Raw genomic sequence first — 21,834 nt, 5'->3', positions numbered from 1 at the left:
TGTAGAGCTATCGGGTAATATGCAGTTTAACTCTTTCAATTGGACAACCTATTCCTACCGGCTGAATTAGCTCGACATTGATACCACACTTTGATCTTAGCCAAAAGGCCGAGAAGGTACCCGGGTTCGAATACCGGTGCCGGCTGTGCTGTCTTGGGTTTTTCCTGGGTTTTCCTCAGACGCTTTCAGATACATGTCGGCACAGTTCCCCTAGAAGTCGGCCCAGGACGCACATTTCCCCAGGGCGTCAGTCGTGACGCTGCCCACATACGTGAGGCCGACAACGGCAAGCTCTTTCACCATCACCACCACCACCACCAGCTCGACATTGATACCCAAGCAGCACAATGTACTGAAAGTCGAGTGCAATGGGCGTGGACGGGCATGTGGAAGGCCTTGAACAGATCCGTGAGACTAAATAACATTGACAAGACACATATCGTCCACCCCCATTGCACTCGACATTCAGCACATTGCGGTGCTTGGTTTCATTGTGACAATGCTGGGGGTTTCTGACAACAATGGAAGTGCATCATCCAAAAAATAACAATAAGGATATCCGTAACCATGAGTAGTCCTCGAGATAAGCCTCATCACAAAGAAACAAGAACACTAGCTGTGTCTTCCACGTGCCTGCATGTCATTGACATGCTTTGGTTCATATCAAAAGTTCTGACTCAGTTTAGCATGTCAATCAGTCTAGCACGGAGATTACGGACTGTATCCGGTCTTTTTCAGTGTAGCATAACGAGATATGAATTAATAATGCATCAAAGTAAATACGGCATAAAAGAAACAGGCATGTCAGCAAACAACACCTCACCGCTGATTGTGCGGCAGTTCAACCCCCCGGTAATAGCAATCAGAATTGTTCTTATATACGGACACCCGGATGCAAGGAGCCTATTGGGAGGCAGGTGGTCCAATAATTAAAGAACGAAAAACCGAGAGACACGGAACATGTGGGCAGACACGAAGACGTTATGAAACACAGTAAAGGGTTTAATAACAAGCGTCCTCAATACCCAACAACTCCTGGAGGGGAACGAGAAGAAGAAACGATGGCCTATCCCTAAGAACACACTCTCGTCCCCCGGATATCCGACGGTTATCACACGGGGACAAGCAGGACGTCCGCGGGAGGGCGAAATCAGTCCTCAGGGTATCCCTTATTTGTTAAAATGGGACTCTCAGATGTCCTTACAATATCCTTTTGGTTGTCCCTAGGAGGTCATCAAGGACCGATGTAGGAGAGTGTGATGACACAGCGGGACATAATCTGGCATCGTTTTATTTTACATCATTTCTTTTCGTCAGAAACCACACTCAGTCATCAGAACTTCTGTTTCACTGATTGATTACCCTCAATTCATATTGACAAACTGCCGCATAAAGTGTAGTACTTTCCATAACGGGAATGAGCTCGGAGATTTGAAAAGACAGAAATCTAGAAGGGCTAGGATCGGCCCAGAAAGCAAAACAAATGTGTCACTCAATATTTGCAGAGTCTTAGCAGAAAAATTGAACAAGCCTGGTGGCATTTCTCATCTCGAGAGTTACCTACCAGGACTGTCACAGGATGTACGGGAGTGACCCTTCACGGACAATCCTCGAGTGTCATCCTCAGGACATACTGGAAATACATATCGTAGGACGAGGACATGATGACACTGTCATCGGGACCGTCTGTGTTCTTGGGGATTTACACAGTCCCTGGCTTGCGTTATCTCATACCTGCCAAGTATCACGGAATATCTGGGAGACCCCCGAATTTCATTCGATATCCATAATTGTACGGACGAGCACTCCAGTCTCCCGGAAAATTAGGGTTTGGGGGCCTTGTTTTTCTTTCTTTTTTCACCATTTTCCTTTAAAACCAGCCCAAACGTATTCCTGGAAAATCGGAGAGCCTGACAGACGTGTCTGGGGAATAGTGTGTCGAGGAAAACTGGGGAATTCCCGCGAAAGGGAAATAGCGAGCCGCATGACCATCCACGGCTGGAGCTGGAGGTCGCAGCAGATCACGTGTCTCACTATGTTCGTGTTTCTCGAGAAGACGCGCTATGGTCAGTTCAGTCTCGCACGGTAGTTTCGTTTCCAGCGATGGCGCTCTTCAAACAGAAAGAATACTTGGAAGTGAATGACAGATTTTCCATGCTGCGTTTCGTCCAGAAAAGCCGATAAATTTGGATTAGGTATAACGTGCGCATGCGATGTCAGTGTATCGCATGGAGGCAAGAATGACACCAAGGCGCGCATAGCTTCTACGAAGCACCAGGACTACCTCCTGGCTCAAGAAAAACAGAGAAGTATGGATAGTGTTCTCCGAGACTACTGCAAGAACAGTCTCATACGCATGAGTGCCTTTTCACGGGCTTTTTTGGTTGAGCACAACCTGCCGCTGAGCGTAAGCGACCATGTGGGCCCGCTGTTCCGGAAGATGTTCCCGAATTGTGACGAAGCGCAGCGCTACGGCTGTGCTATGAACAAATGTGCTCTGAAAGTATTATGTGGAATTAGAAAATTACACGTGGTCTGCAACAACTCTGCTGTTCAATATTCCGAATGCACGAAATTAATGTGAAATCTCCCAGTCGCGCTGTGGACAGTCTCTCGAATTTTGAGTTCATCAGGTTGACAGTCATGTGTTATCTCCACAGTCTCTTTCAAATGCCTTTTACATCTATCCCCCTCCTTCGACAAAACCGCGGTTTCGTTGAAAAAGCTGACAGTTGTTGCACTGGCGAAGGCTCTCAATGACTTCCCGCAGTACTGGTAAGCTTAGTTGCTTTGTGGCGTAGGCCCCAGCACCCATTCTTCTCTATAAGCGTATCAGCAGCTGTTTCGGGAAGGGTTCCTCCCCCAATACTATGTAATGTGTATGCGCGAAGAGCTTGCAGCCCGAACGCATAGTGAGGAGCGCCTTTTAAAATATATTCGGGCGATTCAGTGACTGTATCGGAGAGCGGACCCACTTGCAGAAGAAAAATAGACGGTAACATGCGCTATCCGACAGTGCCAGCCTCGGTTTAAGTCATATTTGCGTAGTCGAAGCTTTACTTCCCTGCCTGATTCAGCTCAAGAAGCTCGCAGTATTCATGCCGACATCTTAGCTGAATTGCGGTACCGCCCGCCTTATAGATCGGTGTTGTCTTTTGGGCCTAGTTTTGCGTGGGGCGGACTGGCACACGCAACGGAGTTGCAGTCCCGCCGATCTGCAGGACACGTAGCGGAGCGTCAGCAGGTTCTTTGTACCGCTCACTTGATCCTTTTACGCACGAACAAAGGAACCGAGCGAGGCTTGCTGATAAACTTCAACCGGTAACGAGCGTCGCTGAACGTCCGGTCTCAGGTAACGATCCAGCCGCGCTTGAATGCACTCCACGTCACGAGGCCGCGTTGTTACGATTGTAGGGAGCACGGACACATCCGGCGAGACTGCCCGCATCGTACTTCGGTCACCCCCGAACAAAGCCCCGGAAAACTCGGGAGCCGACGGCGGTAACCGCAGATTATGCAGTCCCGTCGTCGGCCGACTGTCCTCGGTAGCTCAGCCGGTAACGTGCTGCCTTGCTGAGCTCTAGATCATGGGTTCGACCCCGGCCGAGGACGGTAGCAATGTGGGGGAGGTAAACATTGCTTCCAGCACCGTGTGTCGGAGATTTCCGACGCACATCAAAAGATCCCCAGGTGGTCCAAATTATCCGCAGTCGTACCCTGCGGCACGTGCAACATGTCGCCACACTACGCAGATAAACCTGACGTGTAACATCACGGTACGATTATCACGTCGTCGGCCGGCGCAAACACTCCCAAGCAGCACAATGTACTGAAAGTCGAGTGCAATAGGGGTGGACGGTATGTGTCTTATCAATGCTCCTTGGTTTTACGAGTCTGTTCAAGGCCTTCCACCTACCCGTCCACCCCTATTGCACTCGACTTTCAGTGCATTTTGCTGCTTGGGCTGTTAAGAGGCAAGTTACTTCTAACCGTGCGATCTTTGCTGATAGTACAGTGGCCTCGGTCCCGCTTGCGTGCCGATTGGAAGATGACATTTGCAAGATTGGACCGATTATTGTGGTGCGCGCTATGGGCAAAGGCGTTGCAGGTCTGGTGCATACCGCAGCAGCTCGGTTACACCATCCACGATTGGTGCCGGGAGCCGAACATCTCGTTACGGACGACCAGGACTGGCCTAAGGCTCGTCTCTGATGCGGTTGTACCTGTCGGTGGCGTGGTACCCCTTACCTTACTGAGGGACATGGGGTCAGAGAACGCTTTCGTTACCTTCCTGGACTGGCAGGAGCAATAATCACGGGACGCGACTTCATTATCCGAATGGGACTCGTCGTGGACCTACGTCGTGGAAGCTGCCAGCATGCATGCAGCGGTACCTTCTACATTTCTGTCAGTTGTCAGTAAGGAGTTGTAGCGTCAAATCTTCGTCCCTCGTGTTCTTTTGTATCTAATATGTAACAACTACATCACATGAACATGTTAGTACCTTCTACCCATTCCTGGAGTGGACAACCCCTTGTGCGGACCGACGCCCGAGTGGTGAAAGAACTCAGGACGACTCCTCAAAGCGAAACCGGGAATCGATTGGCAACAGCGATGAACCGAAGTAGCAAGCCGTTGGAGCGTTTCCCGGCGCTGGATCATCACTGCCTGTTGGATAGCAGCAAGGGCCAGAATACGGAACACCTGTGGTTGCAGCTGATGCCTTAGGCGAGGGTCTGCGACGAGAGCGACGAGGGTCTGCGACCTCAGAGCCACGAGAAATGCTGGAGCAAGCATTGCTACCCTTTTCCTGGGTATTTACGGAAAACCGCGTTTGACCGATGTCTTGGAACACCGTATAGAAACCGGCGACGCAAGGCCTTGGAGATGCAACCCGCGCCCGCATAGCGTCCACAAGCGCGAGTTGCTTGGTGGTGGGCTGGATGAAATGATCAAGGCGGGTGCTGTGAGACCCACGCGCAGCCCGTGGGTCTTTCCGGTGGTGCTCACTCCGGAGGAAGATGGAACTGTAAGGTTGTGCGTGGACTATCGCCGGCTGAGCGAGGTGACGGTGAGAGATTCCTATTCATTTCCCCTTATAGACTACATCATGTACACGTTGGCATCAGCCCGTGTGTTTACAATCTTGAACTGCAGTCGAAGATTCCTGCAGATACTCGCAGAGCACCTGATGACGTCATAGGGGACTGTTTGAGGTCATGCGGCTTTCGTTCGGACAGACCAGTTTCTCGGCTAGTTTCCAGCAAATTATGGAGGGCGTGCTCGACGACGCGAAGGGCAACTTTACCATGGCTTACATGGATGACGTAGCAATTTTTTCAAGCTCATTCCAGAACACCTTTCACCCCTTCAAGTGGGGTTGGGGCGCATGCAAGCTGCTGGGTTGACGGTTAATCCTCGAAAGATGCAGTTGGCGACAAACCGCATTGGCCTGCTTGGGTTTACGGTGGAGTCCGGCAGGGTCAGGCCGAACGAAGACACGGTGCCAGGCTATCCTAGACCACACCCGCCCGCAGGATGTAAAGAGCTTGTAGCGCTTCCTTGGTATGATCGCATTTTATAGACAGCTATAGACGGCATTAACCTAACTCGCTGATCTCGATTATAAAATGCTTGATCGCGGATAGAGAGCCCGAGCGCGCTGCCACCGGCCGCCATCTTACTCTACCCAAAAAGAGTCGCCGCAGCGGTCATGGCAGTTTGTTGCAATTGCGGCTTACCGACCGTACCGGCGAGGATACACCGCCTAAATTTGCTCAGGTGAGTCATCAAGTAATAAAGTGGCGTTCATTCTGTACATTGATTTCACAATTATGAAGTGTTTCTATATTATGAAGTGTTTTTATGAAGTGTTTCTCAGTGTGCTCGACGCAAGTTCTTTGACGGTCCTTCTGGGGATAAAGCAAAGACACTTGCATTCTACTCGGCGGCTGTAGTTTGAATGCATAATGTGCTACAGAGAACATGTTACACTACACTGGTAGTGCTGTCATCCGTGTAGACTCTAAGAAAAAAATGTGTCAAAAAGGAGTCAAACGATACGCGGACGCCCTCTCAGACGAAAGGGGAGGGGGGTTGTGTTGACACTGCCTGCATTTCTGTATGCCTGCACAGGTGTCACTTCGCTCCCCATCCAAGCAGTGTTATTCTTACACCCCATTCTAAATCCTCAGTAAGGTGTCCAAAGACAAAAAAGGACTTCCCTGTAGATAATCTAAAACAGGTGCAATCGTGCCACCTCCCCAAGAGGTGCCACCTTGATTCCCATGCCAAAGGGTGCTTAGTGGAGTGCGTGGAGGGGAGACCAGTTAGAGACTCAGCGAGTCACCCTTACAAGTGGAATACAGAAGGTTATTCCACTAAGAGAGCTAACAGAGCACCCTTGCGAGGGGCATCCAGAACACACCTCGATGGAAGAAGTTACAGGACAGCACCCTTGCGGGGCACCTTCAGAGAGCGCTTCAAATAACGCAACTTGCAGGGCACCAGTGAGAGAGGAATTCATACGGAACTTTGATTAGGGGAGCGAACGTAGCACCCTTGCGAGGGGAATCGAGAGAGCACTTCAATGGAGGAAGCTCGGAAAGCCACGTTGCGAGGGGCATTAAGGGAGCACTTCGATGGAGGGAGCTCTGAGAAGCCCGTTGCGAAGGGCATCCAGCGCGCACTTCGGTGGAGCGAGTTACAGCGGGGCACCCTCGCCAGGCGCTTTCAGAGAGCACTTCGAATGAGGGAGCTAGCACAGCACGCTTACCAGAGGAATCCATAGGACACTTCTGTTAGGGGAGCCAACGCAGCACCCTTGCGAGGGGAATCGATAAAGCACTTCGATGGAGGACGCTCGGAGAGCCACGTTGCGAGGGGCATTACGGGAGCACTTCGATAGAGGGAGCTCTGAGAATCCCGTTGCGAAGGGCATCCAGCGAGTACCTCAGTGGAGGGAGTTACAGCAGGGCACCCTTACCAGAGGAATTCATAAAGCACTTCGATTAGGGGAGCCAACGCAGCACCCTTGCAAGGGGAATCGATAGAGCACTTCAATGGAGGAAGCTCGGAGAGCAACGTTGCGAGGGGAATTAAGGGAGCACTTCGATGGAGGGAGCTCTGAGAACCCCGTTGCGAAGGGCATCCAGCGAGCAACTTCGGTGGGGGGAGTTATAGCAGGGCACCCTCGCGAGGCGCTTTCAGAGAGCACTTCGAATGAGGGAGCTAGCACAGCACCCTTGCGAGGGGAATCAATAAAGCACTTCAATGGAGGAAGCTCGGAGAGCCACGTTGCGAAGGGCATTAAGGGAGCACTTCGATTGAGGGAGCTCTGAGAACCGCGTTGCGAAGGCCATCCAGCGAGCATTTCGGTGGAGGGAGTTACAGCAGGGCACCCTCGCGAGGCGCTTTGAGAGAGCGCTTCGAATGAGGGAGCTAGCACAAGTTAGCCAGCAGAGCATCCTTGCGAGGGGAATCCACAGAGCAGTTCAATGGAGGGGGTTACGAGAAAGCACCATTGTGAAGCGCCTTCAGAGAGCACATCAAGTAACGGAGCTAGCAGGGCACCGTTGAGAGAGAAATTCATAGAGCACTTCAGTTAAGGGAGCCAGCAGAGCACCCTTGTGACAGGAATCGAGAAAGCATTTAGACTGCGGGAGCTCAGGGAGACCACTTGTGATGGCACGCAGAAAGCACGTCGATGGAGGGAGCTACAGAAGATTGCCCGTGCGAGGGGAAACCAGAGAGCACTTCGATTCAGGGTGTTATAGCATACTACAATTCCAAGGGGCATTCAGAAACCACTTTAATTAGGGGTGTGAGGAGGGTGAGGAGTGCGTAGAAACAACGCAATAGGTATAAGGCGTGTCGGTAGCTTCCCATGTGCGCAACCCACGTTTATTTCTCATATTTGGTATAAGGTATGGTATAACGAAATATGGTATACCAAGGAATACTTAACAGTTCATGGTCAGGTTTAGTGCATTCTTTCGCGTTTATGGCCACCTCACACTGTACAGTCGTATTGCCGGCGAATCGAAGCGCAGCTTTCTGAATCATAATGTTATGAGCATCACGTCATCACTTCACCCTTGTCGTCCCCACTTGGCCCCCTACTTTCGTAGGATATGCAGCCAGCGTCTAGACCCATTGTCAGGACTAGCCAATAAGCATCGATTATTGCTAGTGATGTGCACGACTCTCGTCGTTCGGTTTACGACAGTCACCGGAAAAATAAATAAAGGAAACAAGACATCCCTAACCACTACCTTTTGTCAACTTGCCTCGTATCACCTACAAATGTTTGGCCCAATTTTTCCTTTTCTTCCCTCAACACATGAAAAAGTCCTCACTTCACATGAAAAAAGAATCCCCACCTTAAAAGACTTTAAGAAAGTTTTCCTCACCTCACCTCAAAAATTGTTTTGAGAAAGTTTTCCTCACCTCACCTCAAACCTGTTTCAGAAAATTTTCCTCACCTATCCTCACCTCAGCGTGTCCTAAGAATTTTTTTCCTGGACTCACCTTACCTCAATAATTGCTGAAAAAGTTGCCCCTCACCTCACCTCCCTCAATCCGTGCGGTGAGGGTGAGGTGAGTGAGCCCTCATGCTCACAAGCCCTTGTGAGGGTGCCCACCTCTGCACTGTATACTTGGAGTGTAAGCACGACATGACTCCCTCAAGAGAGTGAAATATGTGACGGACAGTACACCCCGAAGGCAGTAGCGTTTTCGCCATTTTTACTATTATAAGAAAAAAAATTGTTTTCAAGTGAGCTAAAGACTGTACCCCGAGTTGTTGTATCACGCTGTGCCAAACCGGATATTGAATTTATTTCCAGTATGTTAGTTGCACTCATAAGCATGCTCCACCTGCGTAAACAGATGCTTGGAGCAACACATGTTTTCTCTATTACCTATGCTGTTAGTAAAGAATAAAGACCGAGCCCCGAAAGTTTTTGGACATGGCATCACTCGCTGGTTCATAGCGGCACATGGGCTCGACGTAGTAAAGAAAAGCGCCAGTTGTTGGTAGCCCGGGCCTTTCTCTCTGTTGCGCCTGCCATCGCGGATTCTTGGCGACAGAACCGCTTTCACGGCACCGAGCTAAAACAACTAATCTTGTGCGTCTTCATGATGCCTGTTCATTGTCTTTCTATTGTGCAGAAGATAGTGCTACAGGTCCTTCTAAGTGCAAAGGTCATGCTACGACTTCGCACGCAGCATGCGACGTCTCTTTTTTTTTCTTCCTTTTTGATAATGCAGGTTAAACAAAGAACATTTTTATTGAGTCTTTGTGTCCAGAACGGGGTATCAGGAACTCACTCGATACAGTGTGGGGAAGGAAATTAGAAAATTATTTCCCATTTGGGCACGACGAATCCGCAAAAATATAGATCCAACTTTTGAAACGAAGCCTCATCTCCAGGTGTGTTAGCGCCATGTGGCCTGTACGACGCGGTTTGTACGCAAACGTGCGCCTGCAAAATGTCTCCACTACCATCTCTTCCACTTGAAGATAAAACCTGCGTTCAGCGAAGTATAGTTGTTGGACTTGCGCAAAGTTCGGATCGTCGCCGGTTTTCATGACAAGGATATCTCCTTTGGAATACGCAAGACCTTTGACCTTGGCAGAATCCGCTATGTTGACCATGCCACAGAACATGTGCTGTGCGCAGGGGTGTGACTGTGTTTGCTCTGCAGGGCGTAGATTTGTCGCTGTAAACTTGTTTATCCATGAAGATGGAACCTAACTGGTAACTTTGTAACAGCTGATGCTTCTTTGCCAATGTGCAGGGGATATTGCGGTAATAGTGAACCCTAGCGGCATGACTCTTGAAGAAACTGGTGTTTTGCTTCAAATCGAAGGCACCAATATTGCCTCAGGGGCCCAAGCTCAGTGGTGACTCGCGGATAATGAACCATGTAATGGAGCTTCGGAGGCACACGAGCATTCGGGTACTTGGCCAAGAACGTCATGAAACAGTCTTCGATCTTGTCTTCCAAATATTGGGGGCACTCAGATGTCATTTTCTCCGCCAAAATAATGTCCGCCAACTCCCGGAAGATGAGGAATAGTTCCCACTTGTGGTTCACGTCTGGTACGATGGGGCCGAAAATCAAAGGCATGAGACGAAAAAGGCAACATTTTTGAGAGGCAGAGTCCCGCATGGATTTGGAATCACTTAGAAATGACGCGCCGATCTTCGCAGGCCTGTTTTTGTTGTCGTTGGTGCCATACGGGAAACTATCGGCACGCAGGATACCTCCGGCAGTTAGGACGTTATCTTCAACGAGTCCTCTGAGGGTGTAATGCATGATAACAGCAAACGTGCCTTCGAATATGTCGTGCATTACGTCTGGTGGAAGCTGGCGCATAACGTCGAAGGATTCCAACTCCAGCAGTGGGGACTTTTCTGGGACACCGTACGGAGATGCCAAGCAAGGGTTCACCTGTATAGCTTCTAGCTGAACAATGTGTGTCTTTGCATCCCGTACAATGTGGTGACGTTCGCTTTTGACTTCACCCAGTTCACTTGACCTCGTTAAACAATATCGGCAAACCCTGCCACAGCTGGAACTGCATGTGAAGCCGCCAATAGCGTGCATCGACAGGTTGTCGCCACAAAAGCCCACAACACGCACAAAAATTTTCCGCGAGCCCAGTGGTGAAGAAATATCCATTCCGTCAGTTGGAAGCACATTCAGGTCGCTAACCCCAGACAACACATGGCGTTTCTCGGATATCCCAAACTGATCCCAATGTCCGTCGTCCCGCGACGGACGGTCGTGCGACGTCCACGGGATTTGATTTCGCGACTTCGTGCTTGATCGGCTTTTCTTGTTTTTCCCGTCGCGCAACAAAATCCCCAAAACGTCCCGCCGCGGCAAACTTCGGAGGAACGGAAGAAACCCAACGGGAGAGGCCGTTAGGAAAGAGCGGAAGAGGTCAACGATAAACGGCGTCATCTGGTGAGCATCCATCTCGTTACAGACTTCAAATTTTACCTGTCACAAGAAAGAAGTGCGATTTGGAGCTTTTATCTTATCATATATGTAGTGCATGAGTGCATATTTTGAGTGTATACAGTAACACTTCGGTGAAGTCTCTGTGCGGAAGAGGCGGAAGATACCGTTAAAGCCGGGCCATTTCCGGTTCCGCCGACAGTTTGCCGCCATTTCAAACCTCCTTTGTTCGCCGTGGAGTCTCCAGTCATTGCGCTCTAGATCCCTCTTCGCGTGAAGCAAAAGCGATGACAGAGACCTGTAAGTGTGAATTATGACCTAACTGCGGTTGAGCTTCGTTTCGGAGTGATTTATAGACTCTGCTTGAGGTGGTACCGGTGCATTTGAGGGTTTGTCGTGCAGCGCATTGTAGGTTTAGAATCTCGAATGTAGATGTACCTTGCAACTTTGCTATGAACCGACCACGGCAGACGGTTCACCGTCAGGTGAGACGAGCGGTGGATGAAAGTTTTCGCGTTATTAATTCATTAGGTGTTGCTTCCGGTTACAGCAGTGGGGCGGCTGTAGGTGACGAAGGTTCCGTGACAGGTCTTAACAGAACTCTGTTTGTGAATCCTTACGCACAATCACTACAGTCAGCTTTCGACGACGCCCGAGTTACAGACGATGATGAGCAGACTCAAGCACAACGCGTTACAGACGATGAAGGACAGCGTCAAGCACGACTTCGTGAGTGGCCGCAACCGCACAGCGTCGATCCTGTACCTAGCGTCTCGTTCGAAGAGAAGCTTAGGGCATGGGCTCTAGGGTCCACTGTTTCGCACACTGATTTGACAAGTCTCCTGAAATTGCTGCGGGCACAGCCTTCTTTCACGGACCTTCCTGCCTGTGCAAGAACCTTGCTTGGAACTCCCCGCAACGCTGTTGGGGTTCAGCAGATGGGAGAAGGACAGTACTGCCACTTCGGGTTAAGAAATGGCCTCATGCACATACTTAGTGGTGTGCACGAAGTGCCTCCGGAAGTTTTGCTGAACATTAACGTTGACGGGCTGCCTCTCACAAAGAGTGCAAAAAACCAATTCTGGCCCATATTGTGTCAAATAAAGAATGACAAGAAGCACCCTCCATTTCCCATAGGAGTGTACTACGGAAAATCAAAGAATGTATGTGCAAACACATTTCTTCGACAGTTTGTTGACGAGGCCAATGAACTTTTGGGTAATGGCCTTGACGTCAGTGGAATACATGTGAGAGTGAAACTTGCAGCTATCATCTGCGATGCACCTGCAAAGGCCTATGTGTTAGGCATAAAAGGACACAACGTGTATCACAGCTGCACAAAGTGCTTAACCGAAGGCAGTTATGTCCAGGGTCGTGTATGTTTCCCCGAACTAAATGCGCCACTCATGACTGACGACAGCTTTCGGCGGCAAGTCTGTGAGGACCATCACATAACGAGCACAGTATTGCTAGAATTGCCAATGGACATGATAACACAGGTACCCCTTGACTACATGCACTTGGTATGTCTAGGTGTAGTCAACAAGCTACTGGTACTCTGGTTCAGAGGTGACAGAACCTATCGCCTTGGAAACAGTGTGAAAGATCAGATCTCTCTAGCGTGCATCAATGTTGAGCCGTACGTATGCTCAGATTTCAGTCGAAAGCCAAGGACACTGTCAGAACTCGACAGGTGGAAGGCTACGGAATTCAGACTGTTTTTACTTTACACTGGCCCTGTAGTGCTGATGTCCAAGGTCCCAGGCCCTCTTTTTGCAAACTTTATGGTGCTCCATACTGCCATAACCATTCTGTGCAGCCCAACCCTTTGCTACGACTATGTGGACTACGCTAGGAGTCTGCTTCTATACTTTGTGGAAACCTTCATTGTCCTGTATGGAACCCATAATGTATCTCATAATGTGCACAACCTGATCCACCTTAGTGATGATGTCCGAGTGCACGGGGCTCGATGCTTGGAGTTCGTTTCCCTTCGAGAATTACATGCAACATATAAAGGGAGCGATGCGGAAGCCAGAGAGGCCGCTAGAGCAGTTGTACAACCGTTTAATGGAGCAGCGTAGCATTGCCAGCAACCAGCCAACTCCTGAGTCAAATGAGTCTCAGTGCTTCATGAGCCACAACTCCGGTCCTCTGCCCACAGGCTGCATGGGTCCTCAATACAGGAAAGTGATCGTATCAAAAAAAATTAAATTGCGAACTCACAAACGGGACAATACCTGTATTCTTGCTTGTGGCTCAATCGTCGTAATTGCGAACTTTGCGCACTGCTCTGCTACTGGTGGTATCGTTGTGATTGGGCGAAAGTTCCTTGAGACTCGCGACCTCTATGATAGTCCCTGCAAGTCGTCACTATTAGGAATTCAAGCTGCACGAAGACTGTCCCCTATGCGATTCTGGCCACTTACTGATGTATTGAAAAAGTGCCTGCGGCTACCTTTTGGAGACCAGTTTGCCATCCTGCCGTTACTTCATTCTGAGTGAACAAGACCTGTGTTTACCACATTGAAACTGAAGTATTGAGTGTTATAGTTGCATAAAGACTTCCTTCTTGTTAGGTTTGAGGAACTTTGCGCTCGTGAAATTTCCTGACGATGACGACAGTGTGGCCGTAGTGCATACCAGGTGGCTAAAAGACGGGACCTGCCTTTGGCCGAATGAAAAAAATCCGAGACGACTGCAGCATCTGACTTCAACTGGGGCACAGCCACAGCCTTCATGGATGACCTGCCGCTTCATCACACTTGGTTTATTTGGTATAACTATTTTAGCTGATTTAATTTCATCACTTCGCTACTGCACATATTTTGTCTACTCTTCTTTCTATCTCAAGGTACTTATGAGGAAGCAAGGGCAAAGCTCGCCACGGCAGAACAGACTTCCGACCTGTGCAGTGACGAGGATTTGGGCCGTGGAAAGCGAAAATGCGCAAGGCATCACGGAATGATGACTTCGATGTAGAGAGTTGGAGCCAAGCAACGTCACGGTGCAGCACTCCGGATGACACACCTGTCAGCGTCCTGCCAAGGCCGCCAACGCCTCCCACATATACCACACTGACTAGCCGCCAGAGTATGTTCGCCACTCACTAAAGTTTGACCGATTATTAGCGACAATTTTTAATGTACAAGTACGTGTTGTCTGCAATGACGGTGTGTTGTGTTGCATTGCAGTTGTGGGCCACGGTCAGCGAAGAGGGCATGATCAAGCAGTAAACAGCAATAGTAGTGCACATGGTATGTTCTAAGGTATCATCACCCTTCATGGCAATATGTCCGTGCACTTTTACAGGTACACATCAGCAAAGGTACCCAGAAGTGACGACAAGGGAAATTCAGGGAAGACAGGAAAGGTATGCTCCAACATATTTTGGATCAAGCACACGTGACTCTTTACATTGTAAGCAGTATGCCGAAGAGAACTCCTTAGAATAAGGGAGCTGCTGATACATCACAGGTTTCCTATATATCGATTGAAGCAGCTACCAGTGGCAGATCCCCAACCCCAAAGGTCGTCCAATTCAAAGTCTATCTACTAGCCTTAAAAATGGCGGTCTAGGATTACACAATTCAAATGAAAATCTGAAAGTACCTGCTTCAAAATAAATCGATGGGAAATAGTATCAAGCTAGGCCAATACAAACTGTATCTTAAAAATAAATGGTGTAAAGACGATGAAAGTCACTGAAAAGGTTAGTCAGCTGTAGGACTCGAACCCACATCTTCTGCGTTACCGGTTCACGGCTCTACCAATTGAGCTTGGCTAACACACCTTCCCGGTCGACTTCCAAGGGTGCACCCTAGAACCTTGGAACAGGCACATTAATGAAATAGTTTATCCCACATCATGGGGGTATGCTATCTCCAGCGTATGTTCCCTGACATTAGTCATGTCACAGATTTGATAAATAATCTGAGATGCAAAACACTTTGTACTGCAGTCTGCCAAATGTCATGCATTTGTGGCAGTATAGTCCTGCTTCACTACAGGCACGGCGCCAGCGACCCAGGAAAGTTATGCTTCACACCATGAACTTCAGCCTCATACCCTGTGGCATGACTGTGATGAGCAGGCCCGTACCTACAGTATGTAGAAGCTTTCGATACTCTTTTGAGACTCTGATACATGAGGTGTAAATGGACATGATAATTTTGCAGGTCCTAACCAGAATCAAGGAGGGCAAGCTGCATCCGCCTATGGAGCGTTAGACGTGGCTCACCAGCGTCCTTCGAGTTAGTATAATGTATTGTATACGGTCATTATTTGTTGTTGTGCACGGGGTACCATTCCTGCTAAGATGTTTTCATAATTTTGTTTTTTGTAATTGCCAAGGTTCCACTCTTAAGTATCCAAGCTTTCCTTTGCTAGTATTAGCGGTAACCTTGGTATCTGAACGGGATTCAAAATGTCATTGTAATTTGTTACAGTGAGCTACTATTCTCCAGCCGTGAGTGCTACAGCTTCCAGCACTCCTGAGCCAGGTCTGTCACCGTCCTGTGCCAATAGAAGGCAACATGAAAACTTCTCTTTGAGAGGTATGGTGCTCACAAAATCAAAGGTTCGCCCTGCTGAATAATTCGTAAGCATGTGGCTCCATCAAATACCCTAAGTTTCGTTTCTGTAAAGATAATTGGGAATGTAACCACAGCTTTGAACTGAGTAGTGAGCGACTCACATGCTCACTAATTAAATAAACATCCTATGTGTTAAATTTTACTTTGCACGCTTACGGAACCTCTGTTCCACGTATCGGGACCTTCAGCGAAAATTATTCAGAGAAAACAAACGTGAGTTAATAGGTAATTAGTACTTATAGATACATACTTTCTTCGGGAGAATGTTCGCCTGGCCATATAACTCAAACTGCAAAAACTAGGTGAAAGAGGTTCGAACGACCTCGAATGTACATAGCAGAAATGAAATATGAAACGCGCAGACGACGAAAGTATGCGAAGTAAGAAAAATGGGATAATTTATTTATATTGAATGTACTTTCGATACTTTGGTACTTCAAGATACTTATACTCTTTCCTTGCAGTGTATCTCTCAGCCTTTACTGCACTCAGCCTTTCAGTGAACATCCCCTTTTTCTTACTTCCCGTAGCTTTGTACTCTGTGTTTTATTTCTTATTTTATTTTTTATAATATATATATATAAAATTCAGGTTATAACAGACCCAATGAGGCGGTTACGCCAGTGCCGTGCAACAGGAATGTCAATAATGATGGGCAACATAGCAGCGGTAAGACGTCAAAATGGAGACAAAAGAGTGGCGTTAATCTGTTTTTGTTGTTGATGGTTGTTCGCAGGTTTTGAAAGGGAGGTGCTTAAACTACTTCATACGCTTAAGATCTCGCAGCAGTCCCACAGCGAACTACTGAATGCCATACTTGAAGCCACAAGTTCAAAGGATACAGTAGAAAATCAAATGTTAATAGAAGAGCCATTCAAGTCGTTGGCGGAGTTCCTGGCGTTCGAAGAGGAACTTGGAGGTAGCAGTGAGAAGAGAGATCAACTGGTAAGGACCTCTGCATAACTAGCTTACAACGCATAAGAAAAGCTTCCTTTCAACTCCTGAGCCTTAGTTTGGCAGCCAGTTCATGTCGCGCATCATGAGTCGTTTGGCTTGTTTACTAATATTTGTATGCATAGTCTTCTCCCTATCAATTCTACCGTTGTAACACCACGCCATTGTAGCCTTGAATTTATTTTGATATAATCTAAATTTGTATCTTCCATGCTTTTCACTATGCTTTGTGTCATTTGTTTTTGTTCTGTGTCATGCTTAGACCATCAGTAGACGGTCAGCATTATCAATAAATGAAATGAAATAAATAAATACTTCAGATGACGTACATGAAATCTATTGGAGGAACTACCAGCCGAGAAAGGACACTCCGGATTATGGCTCGTCTGCTGGACCCTTCTGTTGGAAAGGAGTATAGCCTTTACGGCGCTAAAGGAAAACGACGATTTTGTGACTTGAGGATCTGGAAGATTATGTGCTGTATGTACCGAGCTCTGCACTTTCCCGTTATACTACATTTCCTATCTGTTGCACTCGTCACATTACCTGGCTCCGCTGTGCACACAAATAGTCCTAATTGTATCGAGGGCTGTGTGAATTGTGATGTTTGAAACTCAAGTGGATTGTTGTACAACCGAGGAGAGCTGAAGTGAATACCACACTGCATGCAGAGCGGAACAGGCATGCAACAGGCACAGTGAAAGTGAGGCAGAAAGGAACTCTAGCTTTGATGCAGTGAATACTTGACATGTGCAAAAAATACAGTAAAACCCGCGTATAGCGATGGAAACCGCGGTTCCGAGTATTCGTATAACTATGTTGGACGCTGTCCTGTGCGCGTAACCACGCGGCGATTTTCGCCGCGATAAGATACAGTAGAGTCTCGATGCTACGAATCTCACGGGGTAGCGGAAAAAATTCGTATAATCTGAAATTCACATCAAAAGAATTAAACCAAAATAAAAATTGAGGCAAGAAAGTAGACAGCGACTGTTCATTTTCCAATACTTTCAGTCAAAGAGGTAGGTGGTAACACTTTTATGTCTCCGTATTTGGCCAATGTTGCTCAAATTCGCGAGATCATTCAAAAGGCCTAGCACATGCTTTCCACCCGCGAGTCGCGCGATAGTGTTCTAAAGCGAGCTTCTCCTAGAGCACGCAGGCGTTAGGTAAAGCCGACTTGCGGAATGGTGACGTGTAGTGTTGCCAGAAGTCCTGCTATGTTGTCTGGTTCCCTCCACGAGTCTGTTCGCTATTTTCTCAAGCCACTGCGATGTCACACAGCTTCGTGTTTTTATTTTTTTATTTTTTAGCATATGTTTTTTTTTCTTTTGCTACACGCGGGGTGGCGCGAGACTTTTCGGGACGCGCTATTTAGGTCAGCCCTCGTTTAACGATGTACCCCGTATAACGATGAAATTCGCGATTACCGTCAATATCGGTATACGCGGGTTTCACTGTAGTAGGAAAGAATTCAAGACTGTCAAGTGTCCACAAAAAACAGTTTTCAAGAATACTGGTAAAATGCTGACGTGAGCTAGTGAACAAACCTCACGGCGAAATAGTAGAAAAGAAAATGAATTATCTGGTCAAAATAGGGTGCCTGAATACTAGCTTCCTAGTATTGAGGCACCCTAGGCCAAATGCAACTGCAAGTCGCCACGCCCGAACTTAGGAAAGTGTGCAAAGCTATGATAATACACTTAATTCTTCTTAACAAAGTCCATTTCAATACACTTCCATTGCATTCTGTGGGAAATATGTAACATGTGGGTGATTTTGATGTCTACGTAATTTGGCTCGCACATAGCATTTAGGTTTATTTGCACATTCGATTCGCAAGAGCGATTTCATTGCAATTGAAATTCAATATGAAATTTAATATTCAATTTGAATCGAGTATACAGCTATCCACCTCAGTATTAGGAAACCTAGGATATGCACACAACCTTAATTGTTTTGTGTCATCCTTTCATTATGCAGGCTGCCTAGCAGAAAATTGTAGTTCTTCATCAGGCAACATGAAGGATGTAGAGAACGCTACAATGTCCTGGCTGCGTCATGCTCCGCAGGCGAATGCGAGGCACCAACGCAAAGATGTGAATCAAGCCACTCAAGGGAATCAAAGTTGTGACCAGTGAAGCATCTCCTCCTCTGTTCGTAAGCCAAGTGAACTGAGCTGTTCTGCAATTCAGTGTATCTGTTTGTCTTTCTGGTTTGTGTTTTGAGCACCACTTGTAATCGCGCATTCGCTTCGTGACTTTGCTCTGACAAGCGCAGAACTGATGACCTAACACGAAATCATATGTGGACTTCTCGAGGTCTAGCAGTGCGTTTGCACAGGATAACTTCATGAAGTGTACATATAGGAACGAAGAAAAATGTTTTAATGATGATCAGTTTATAAATTTGGCACAATTTTGCAGCATGCGGACAAAAATAAATGAAGCTATAGCCCAGGTTCCCACATTTTGGCAGCTTCTGTATCGGTGAGACAAGAGGACAAAAGTTTACGGAACAGGCTCCGGCGCATTCGTTCCTCACTTAGATGCTAGCAGCTAATAGTACCGTGCGGACTTACACATGTGCCTAGGTAACCCAGCCACCTGTTTGCAAGTCCGTACGGTCCCATTCGTTGCTAGTGTGTCACTCTGAAGAAGGAATGTGCCTGAGCGTGTTCCGTAAACTTTTGTCCAGCACTGTAGCATGTACACACTTTGCCTCCACTTGACAAGTTCTCACATGATTTCATGCCTAGCCAGAAGTTCTGCGCCTACCAAACCAAGGTCACAAGAATGAATGTGCTGTTGGAAGTGGTGCCAAGAGTACCTTTTTACTTTTACAGGGCACCATTTTCAAAGCCTTGTTTGAACTAACATAAGGCAGCTTTAATGCATTAATGTACTGTTGTGGCTGTCGTTAACCCACGTCCCGTTTCCGTGACCTCGCTCCAGTAAGAGCCTGACTACCAGAGAGCAGCCGACTGTCACTTTGGGGATAGCCTGTTGCCGGTATGGTATCACACACTAGTGAGTTTTATTGGATCGTACGCTATCGCCTTTGCGTACGTAAGGAATACCGTTGGTGGTTATGCGCACGCGCAAAACATAAAGAGAGCTTCGCGCACTGCGCAGAACCACTACGCTATCCCCTACGTACGCAAAGGCGATATCGTACGATACACTAAAACTCTCTATTGACATCACCTGTAAGAACAACGGCCCAAGCGCAATGAAACAAGCCCCAGGAAATCATTCGGGCAAGTCTCAGATGAGCAGTCTTCTTTCATTGCGCTTCAGCAGTTTTTTTTTTTTTTTTCGCACGTGTTGTCAAAAAGTGATACCACGCCAGCGCCAGGCCATTCCCAAAATGACTACCGACCGGTCCAATGCTGTTTTAACTGTTTCCCGATAGTCGAGCGCTTATTGGATTGAGGCAACGGAAACTGGAGATTGGTTAACAGTGGCCAGGACAATACATGCCTTTTTTACAGTTGTGCCAGACTTTCTGGTTGATGTGCAAACAGCTACTGCCGGTTGAGCTATTCGTGTATGTTCTTTTGATAGGAGTCCTGTTCTCCGAGGCATTTTGCAACATTGTGATAGTATATTATTGTGGAAGTGTGCATTGCTGCATTTATAGGGTGGTATGCGAAAGTACTAAACTACAAAGTACAAATTGTTTGTAAGAGTTTGTGATATAGCAGTGATTTGATAACTGCCATCATCAGGCTTATGCCATTCTAGTCTGTATTTTGGATGTCCCATCATACTAATTACATTGTATCGTGCCAAGTGTATGTTTATCCCATGTTTTAAGGGTTTTTACTTTGCAAGATTTTCATTGTGCAGAGCTCACAAGATAAACAATATTCAAGTGTCATTATAGCATTTACTTGTGGACGTTTGTGCCATGTCAATCACACACAGGTGTGCAATACTCAGGGAGAGCTCTTCTAGCCTTATAATGAGCATTATGTTACCCACTTAGTTCACCGTAACAATTTGCCGTCATCTTGAGCGTGTTTCACTAGCGTTTACCCATGTTCATACTGTACCCTGCCAATCACGCCCGAAGGGTGCAGTACTCAATGAGAACCCGTATTGTAATGAGCATTATTTTACTCATTTAGTTCATTTTAATGTTCTGTTTTTTTTTTCATTTGAACATGTGTCATTATAGCATATAGCTATTCCTTTACTTGTATCTTATGTAAGCTTTAGGTAGGCTTGTAGTAAGTTGAGAGAGCATTTATTCCCCATATATTTGAGATAAATATATTGTGATATTGTTGGCCTCTTGTTTTGTACCTCATAGGCTGCACTAAACCCAATAAATACGACGCCATATTTAGCTAGTTTAGACCATATAGCAGGAGTACGGCTGCAAACTGTTGTGTTATGTATTCTACTTTGAATGAAGTGCAATAAAGTATTTTCTTGTGTTAAATTATCTGGTGAGCCTTTTAACCACCATAATTTCACACGTAGGGGTGGGTGGGGGGAGAACCTGCGGCTAGTGAGGGGAGGAGGGCGTCCTCCTCGCACGTTCCATTCATTGCCGCTCCTCATCCCTAAAACATCGCAGGGGACGTTCAGGGGACCTCCGCGAGACATATCTGGGTGTCTCATTTTTACTTTATGGGGATCACTGTGGGCTGAGTTGCGGATGTCTTGGTGACGTCCCCAACAGCCCTTAATTCGCATCCCGCTGATGTTGCTGGGATCATTTCGTGTTGTCTGGGCAGTGGTGCTAGAACCACGTCAAGATGACACTTGGTGTCTGGGTACTTTGCGACCATGGCTAAATGTATATGCTTTACCTGGGACCGAAATCTTGGATGGAGTTCCAAGAAGGTAAAATATACCACTAGTAGTTTGTGCACACCCCGTTTGAGACCAATGGGGTCCACTACTTCCGGTTCATCTGAGTACAGAATGATGTATATGGTGGATGGATCCCTTGTGTCTCGGCGTCGTTGCTGTATAGTGTGCCATCACGGAAACTGCTAATGATTTGTGGATCGCACTGGGGTTTCTGATGACACTTGCAACTGGAACGTACTGAAACGATTCGTTCCTGTCGGCAGCGTAGTGACACTGAACGGGTTCCACGGAATGAAGGTGTCTCTTTGCGAACTGGAGCAAAAAGTTGTTTCATGAAGTCACACTTTAGGAGCTGTCTTAGGTCGTCATGTGTAGTCAGAAGTTCGTCACCGATTTTGCAGCCTACCGTGTTTGTAAACTGCTCCCAGAGGGAACTCATCAGACATTCCAAGTCCCTAAACGCAGTTTCACAGGCTGACTCGAGAACT

The 21,834-nt window shown here is 47.4% G+C and overlaps 2 protein-coding genes across 2 annotated transcripts; one reads left to right on the top strand and one right to left on the bottom strand.

Moving 5' to 3' along the window:
* Window positions 1–9,825: 9,825 nt before the first annotated feature.
* Window positions 9,826–10,989, bottom strand: LOC135384421 (uncharacterized). Its single transcript, XM_064613623.1, has one exon. It carries the CDS (start codon window positions 10,987–10,989, stop codon window positions 9,826–9,828), a length of 1,164 nt encoding a protein of 387 aa, XP_064469693.1.
* A 108-nt stretch (window positions 10,990–11,097) lies between these two features.
* On the top strand, window positions 11,098–19,069 carry LOC135383240 (uncharacterized). Its single transcript, XM_064612781.1, has 12 exons — window positions 11,098–11,271; window positions 13,551–13,748; window positions 13,826–14,064; window positions 14,166–14,228; window positions 14,284–14,391; window positions 14,982–15,077; window positions 15,150–15,224; window positions 15,420–15,527; window positions 16,158–16,235; window positions 16,303–16,511; window positions 16,841–17,000; window positions 18,504–19,069. Exons 3-12 carry the CDS (start codon window positions 13,917–13,919, stop codon window positions 18,659–18,661), a joined length of 1,203 nt encoding a protein of 400 aa, XP_064468851.1. The 5' UTR covers window positions 11,098–11,271; window positions 13,551–13,748; window positions 13,826–13,916; the 3' UTR covers window positions 18,662–19,069.
* Window positions 19,070–21,834: the final 2,765 nt, after the last annotated feature.

Source organism: Ornithodoros turicata, chromosome 2 (genome assembly GCF_037126465.1).
Source record: "Ornithodoros turicata isolate Travis chromosome 2, ASM3712646v1, whole genome shotgun sequence".
In the NCBI taxonomy this organism is placed as follows: Eukaryota; Metazoa; Arthropoda; class Arachnida; order Ixodida; family Argasidae; genus Ornithodoros; species Ornithodoros turicata.
This window is presented reverse-complemented; position numbering and strand designations above follow the sequence as displayed.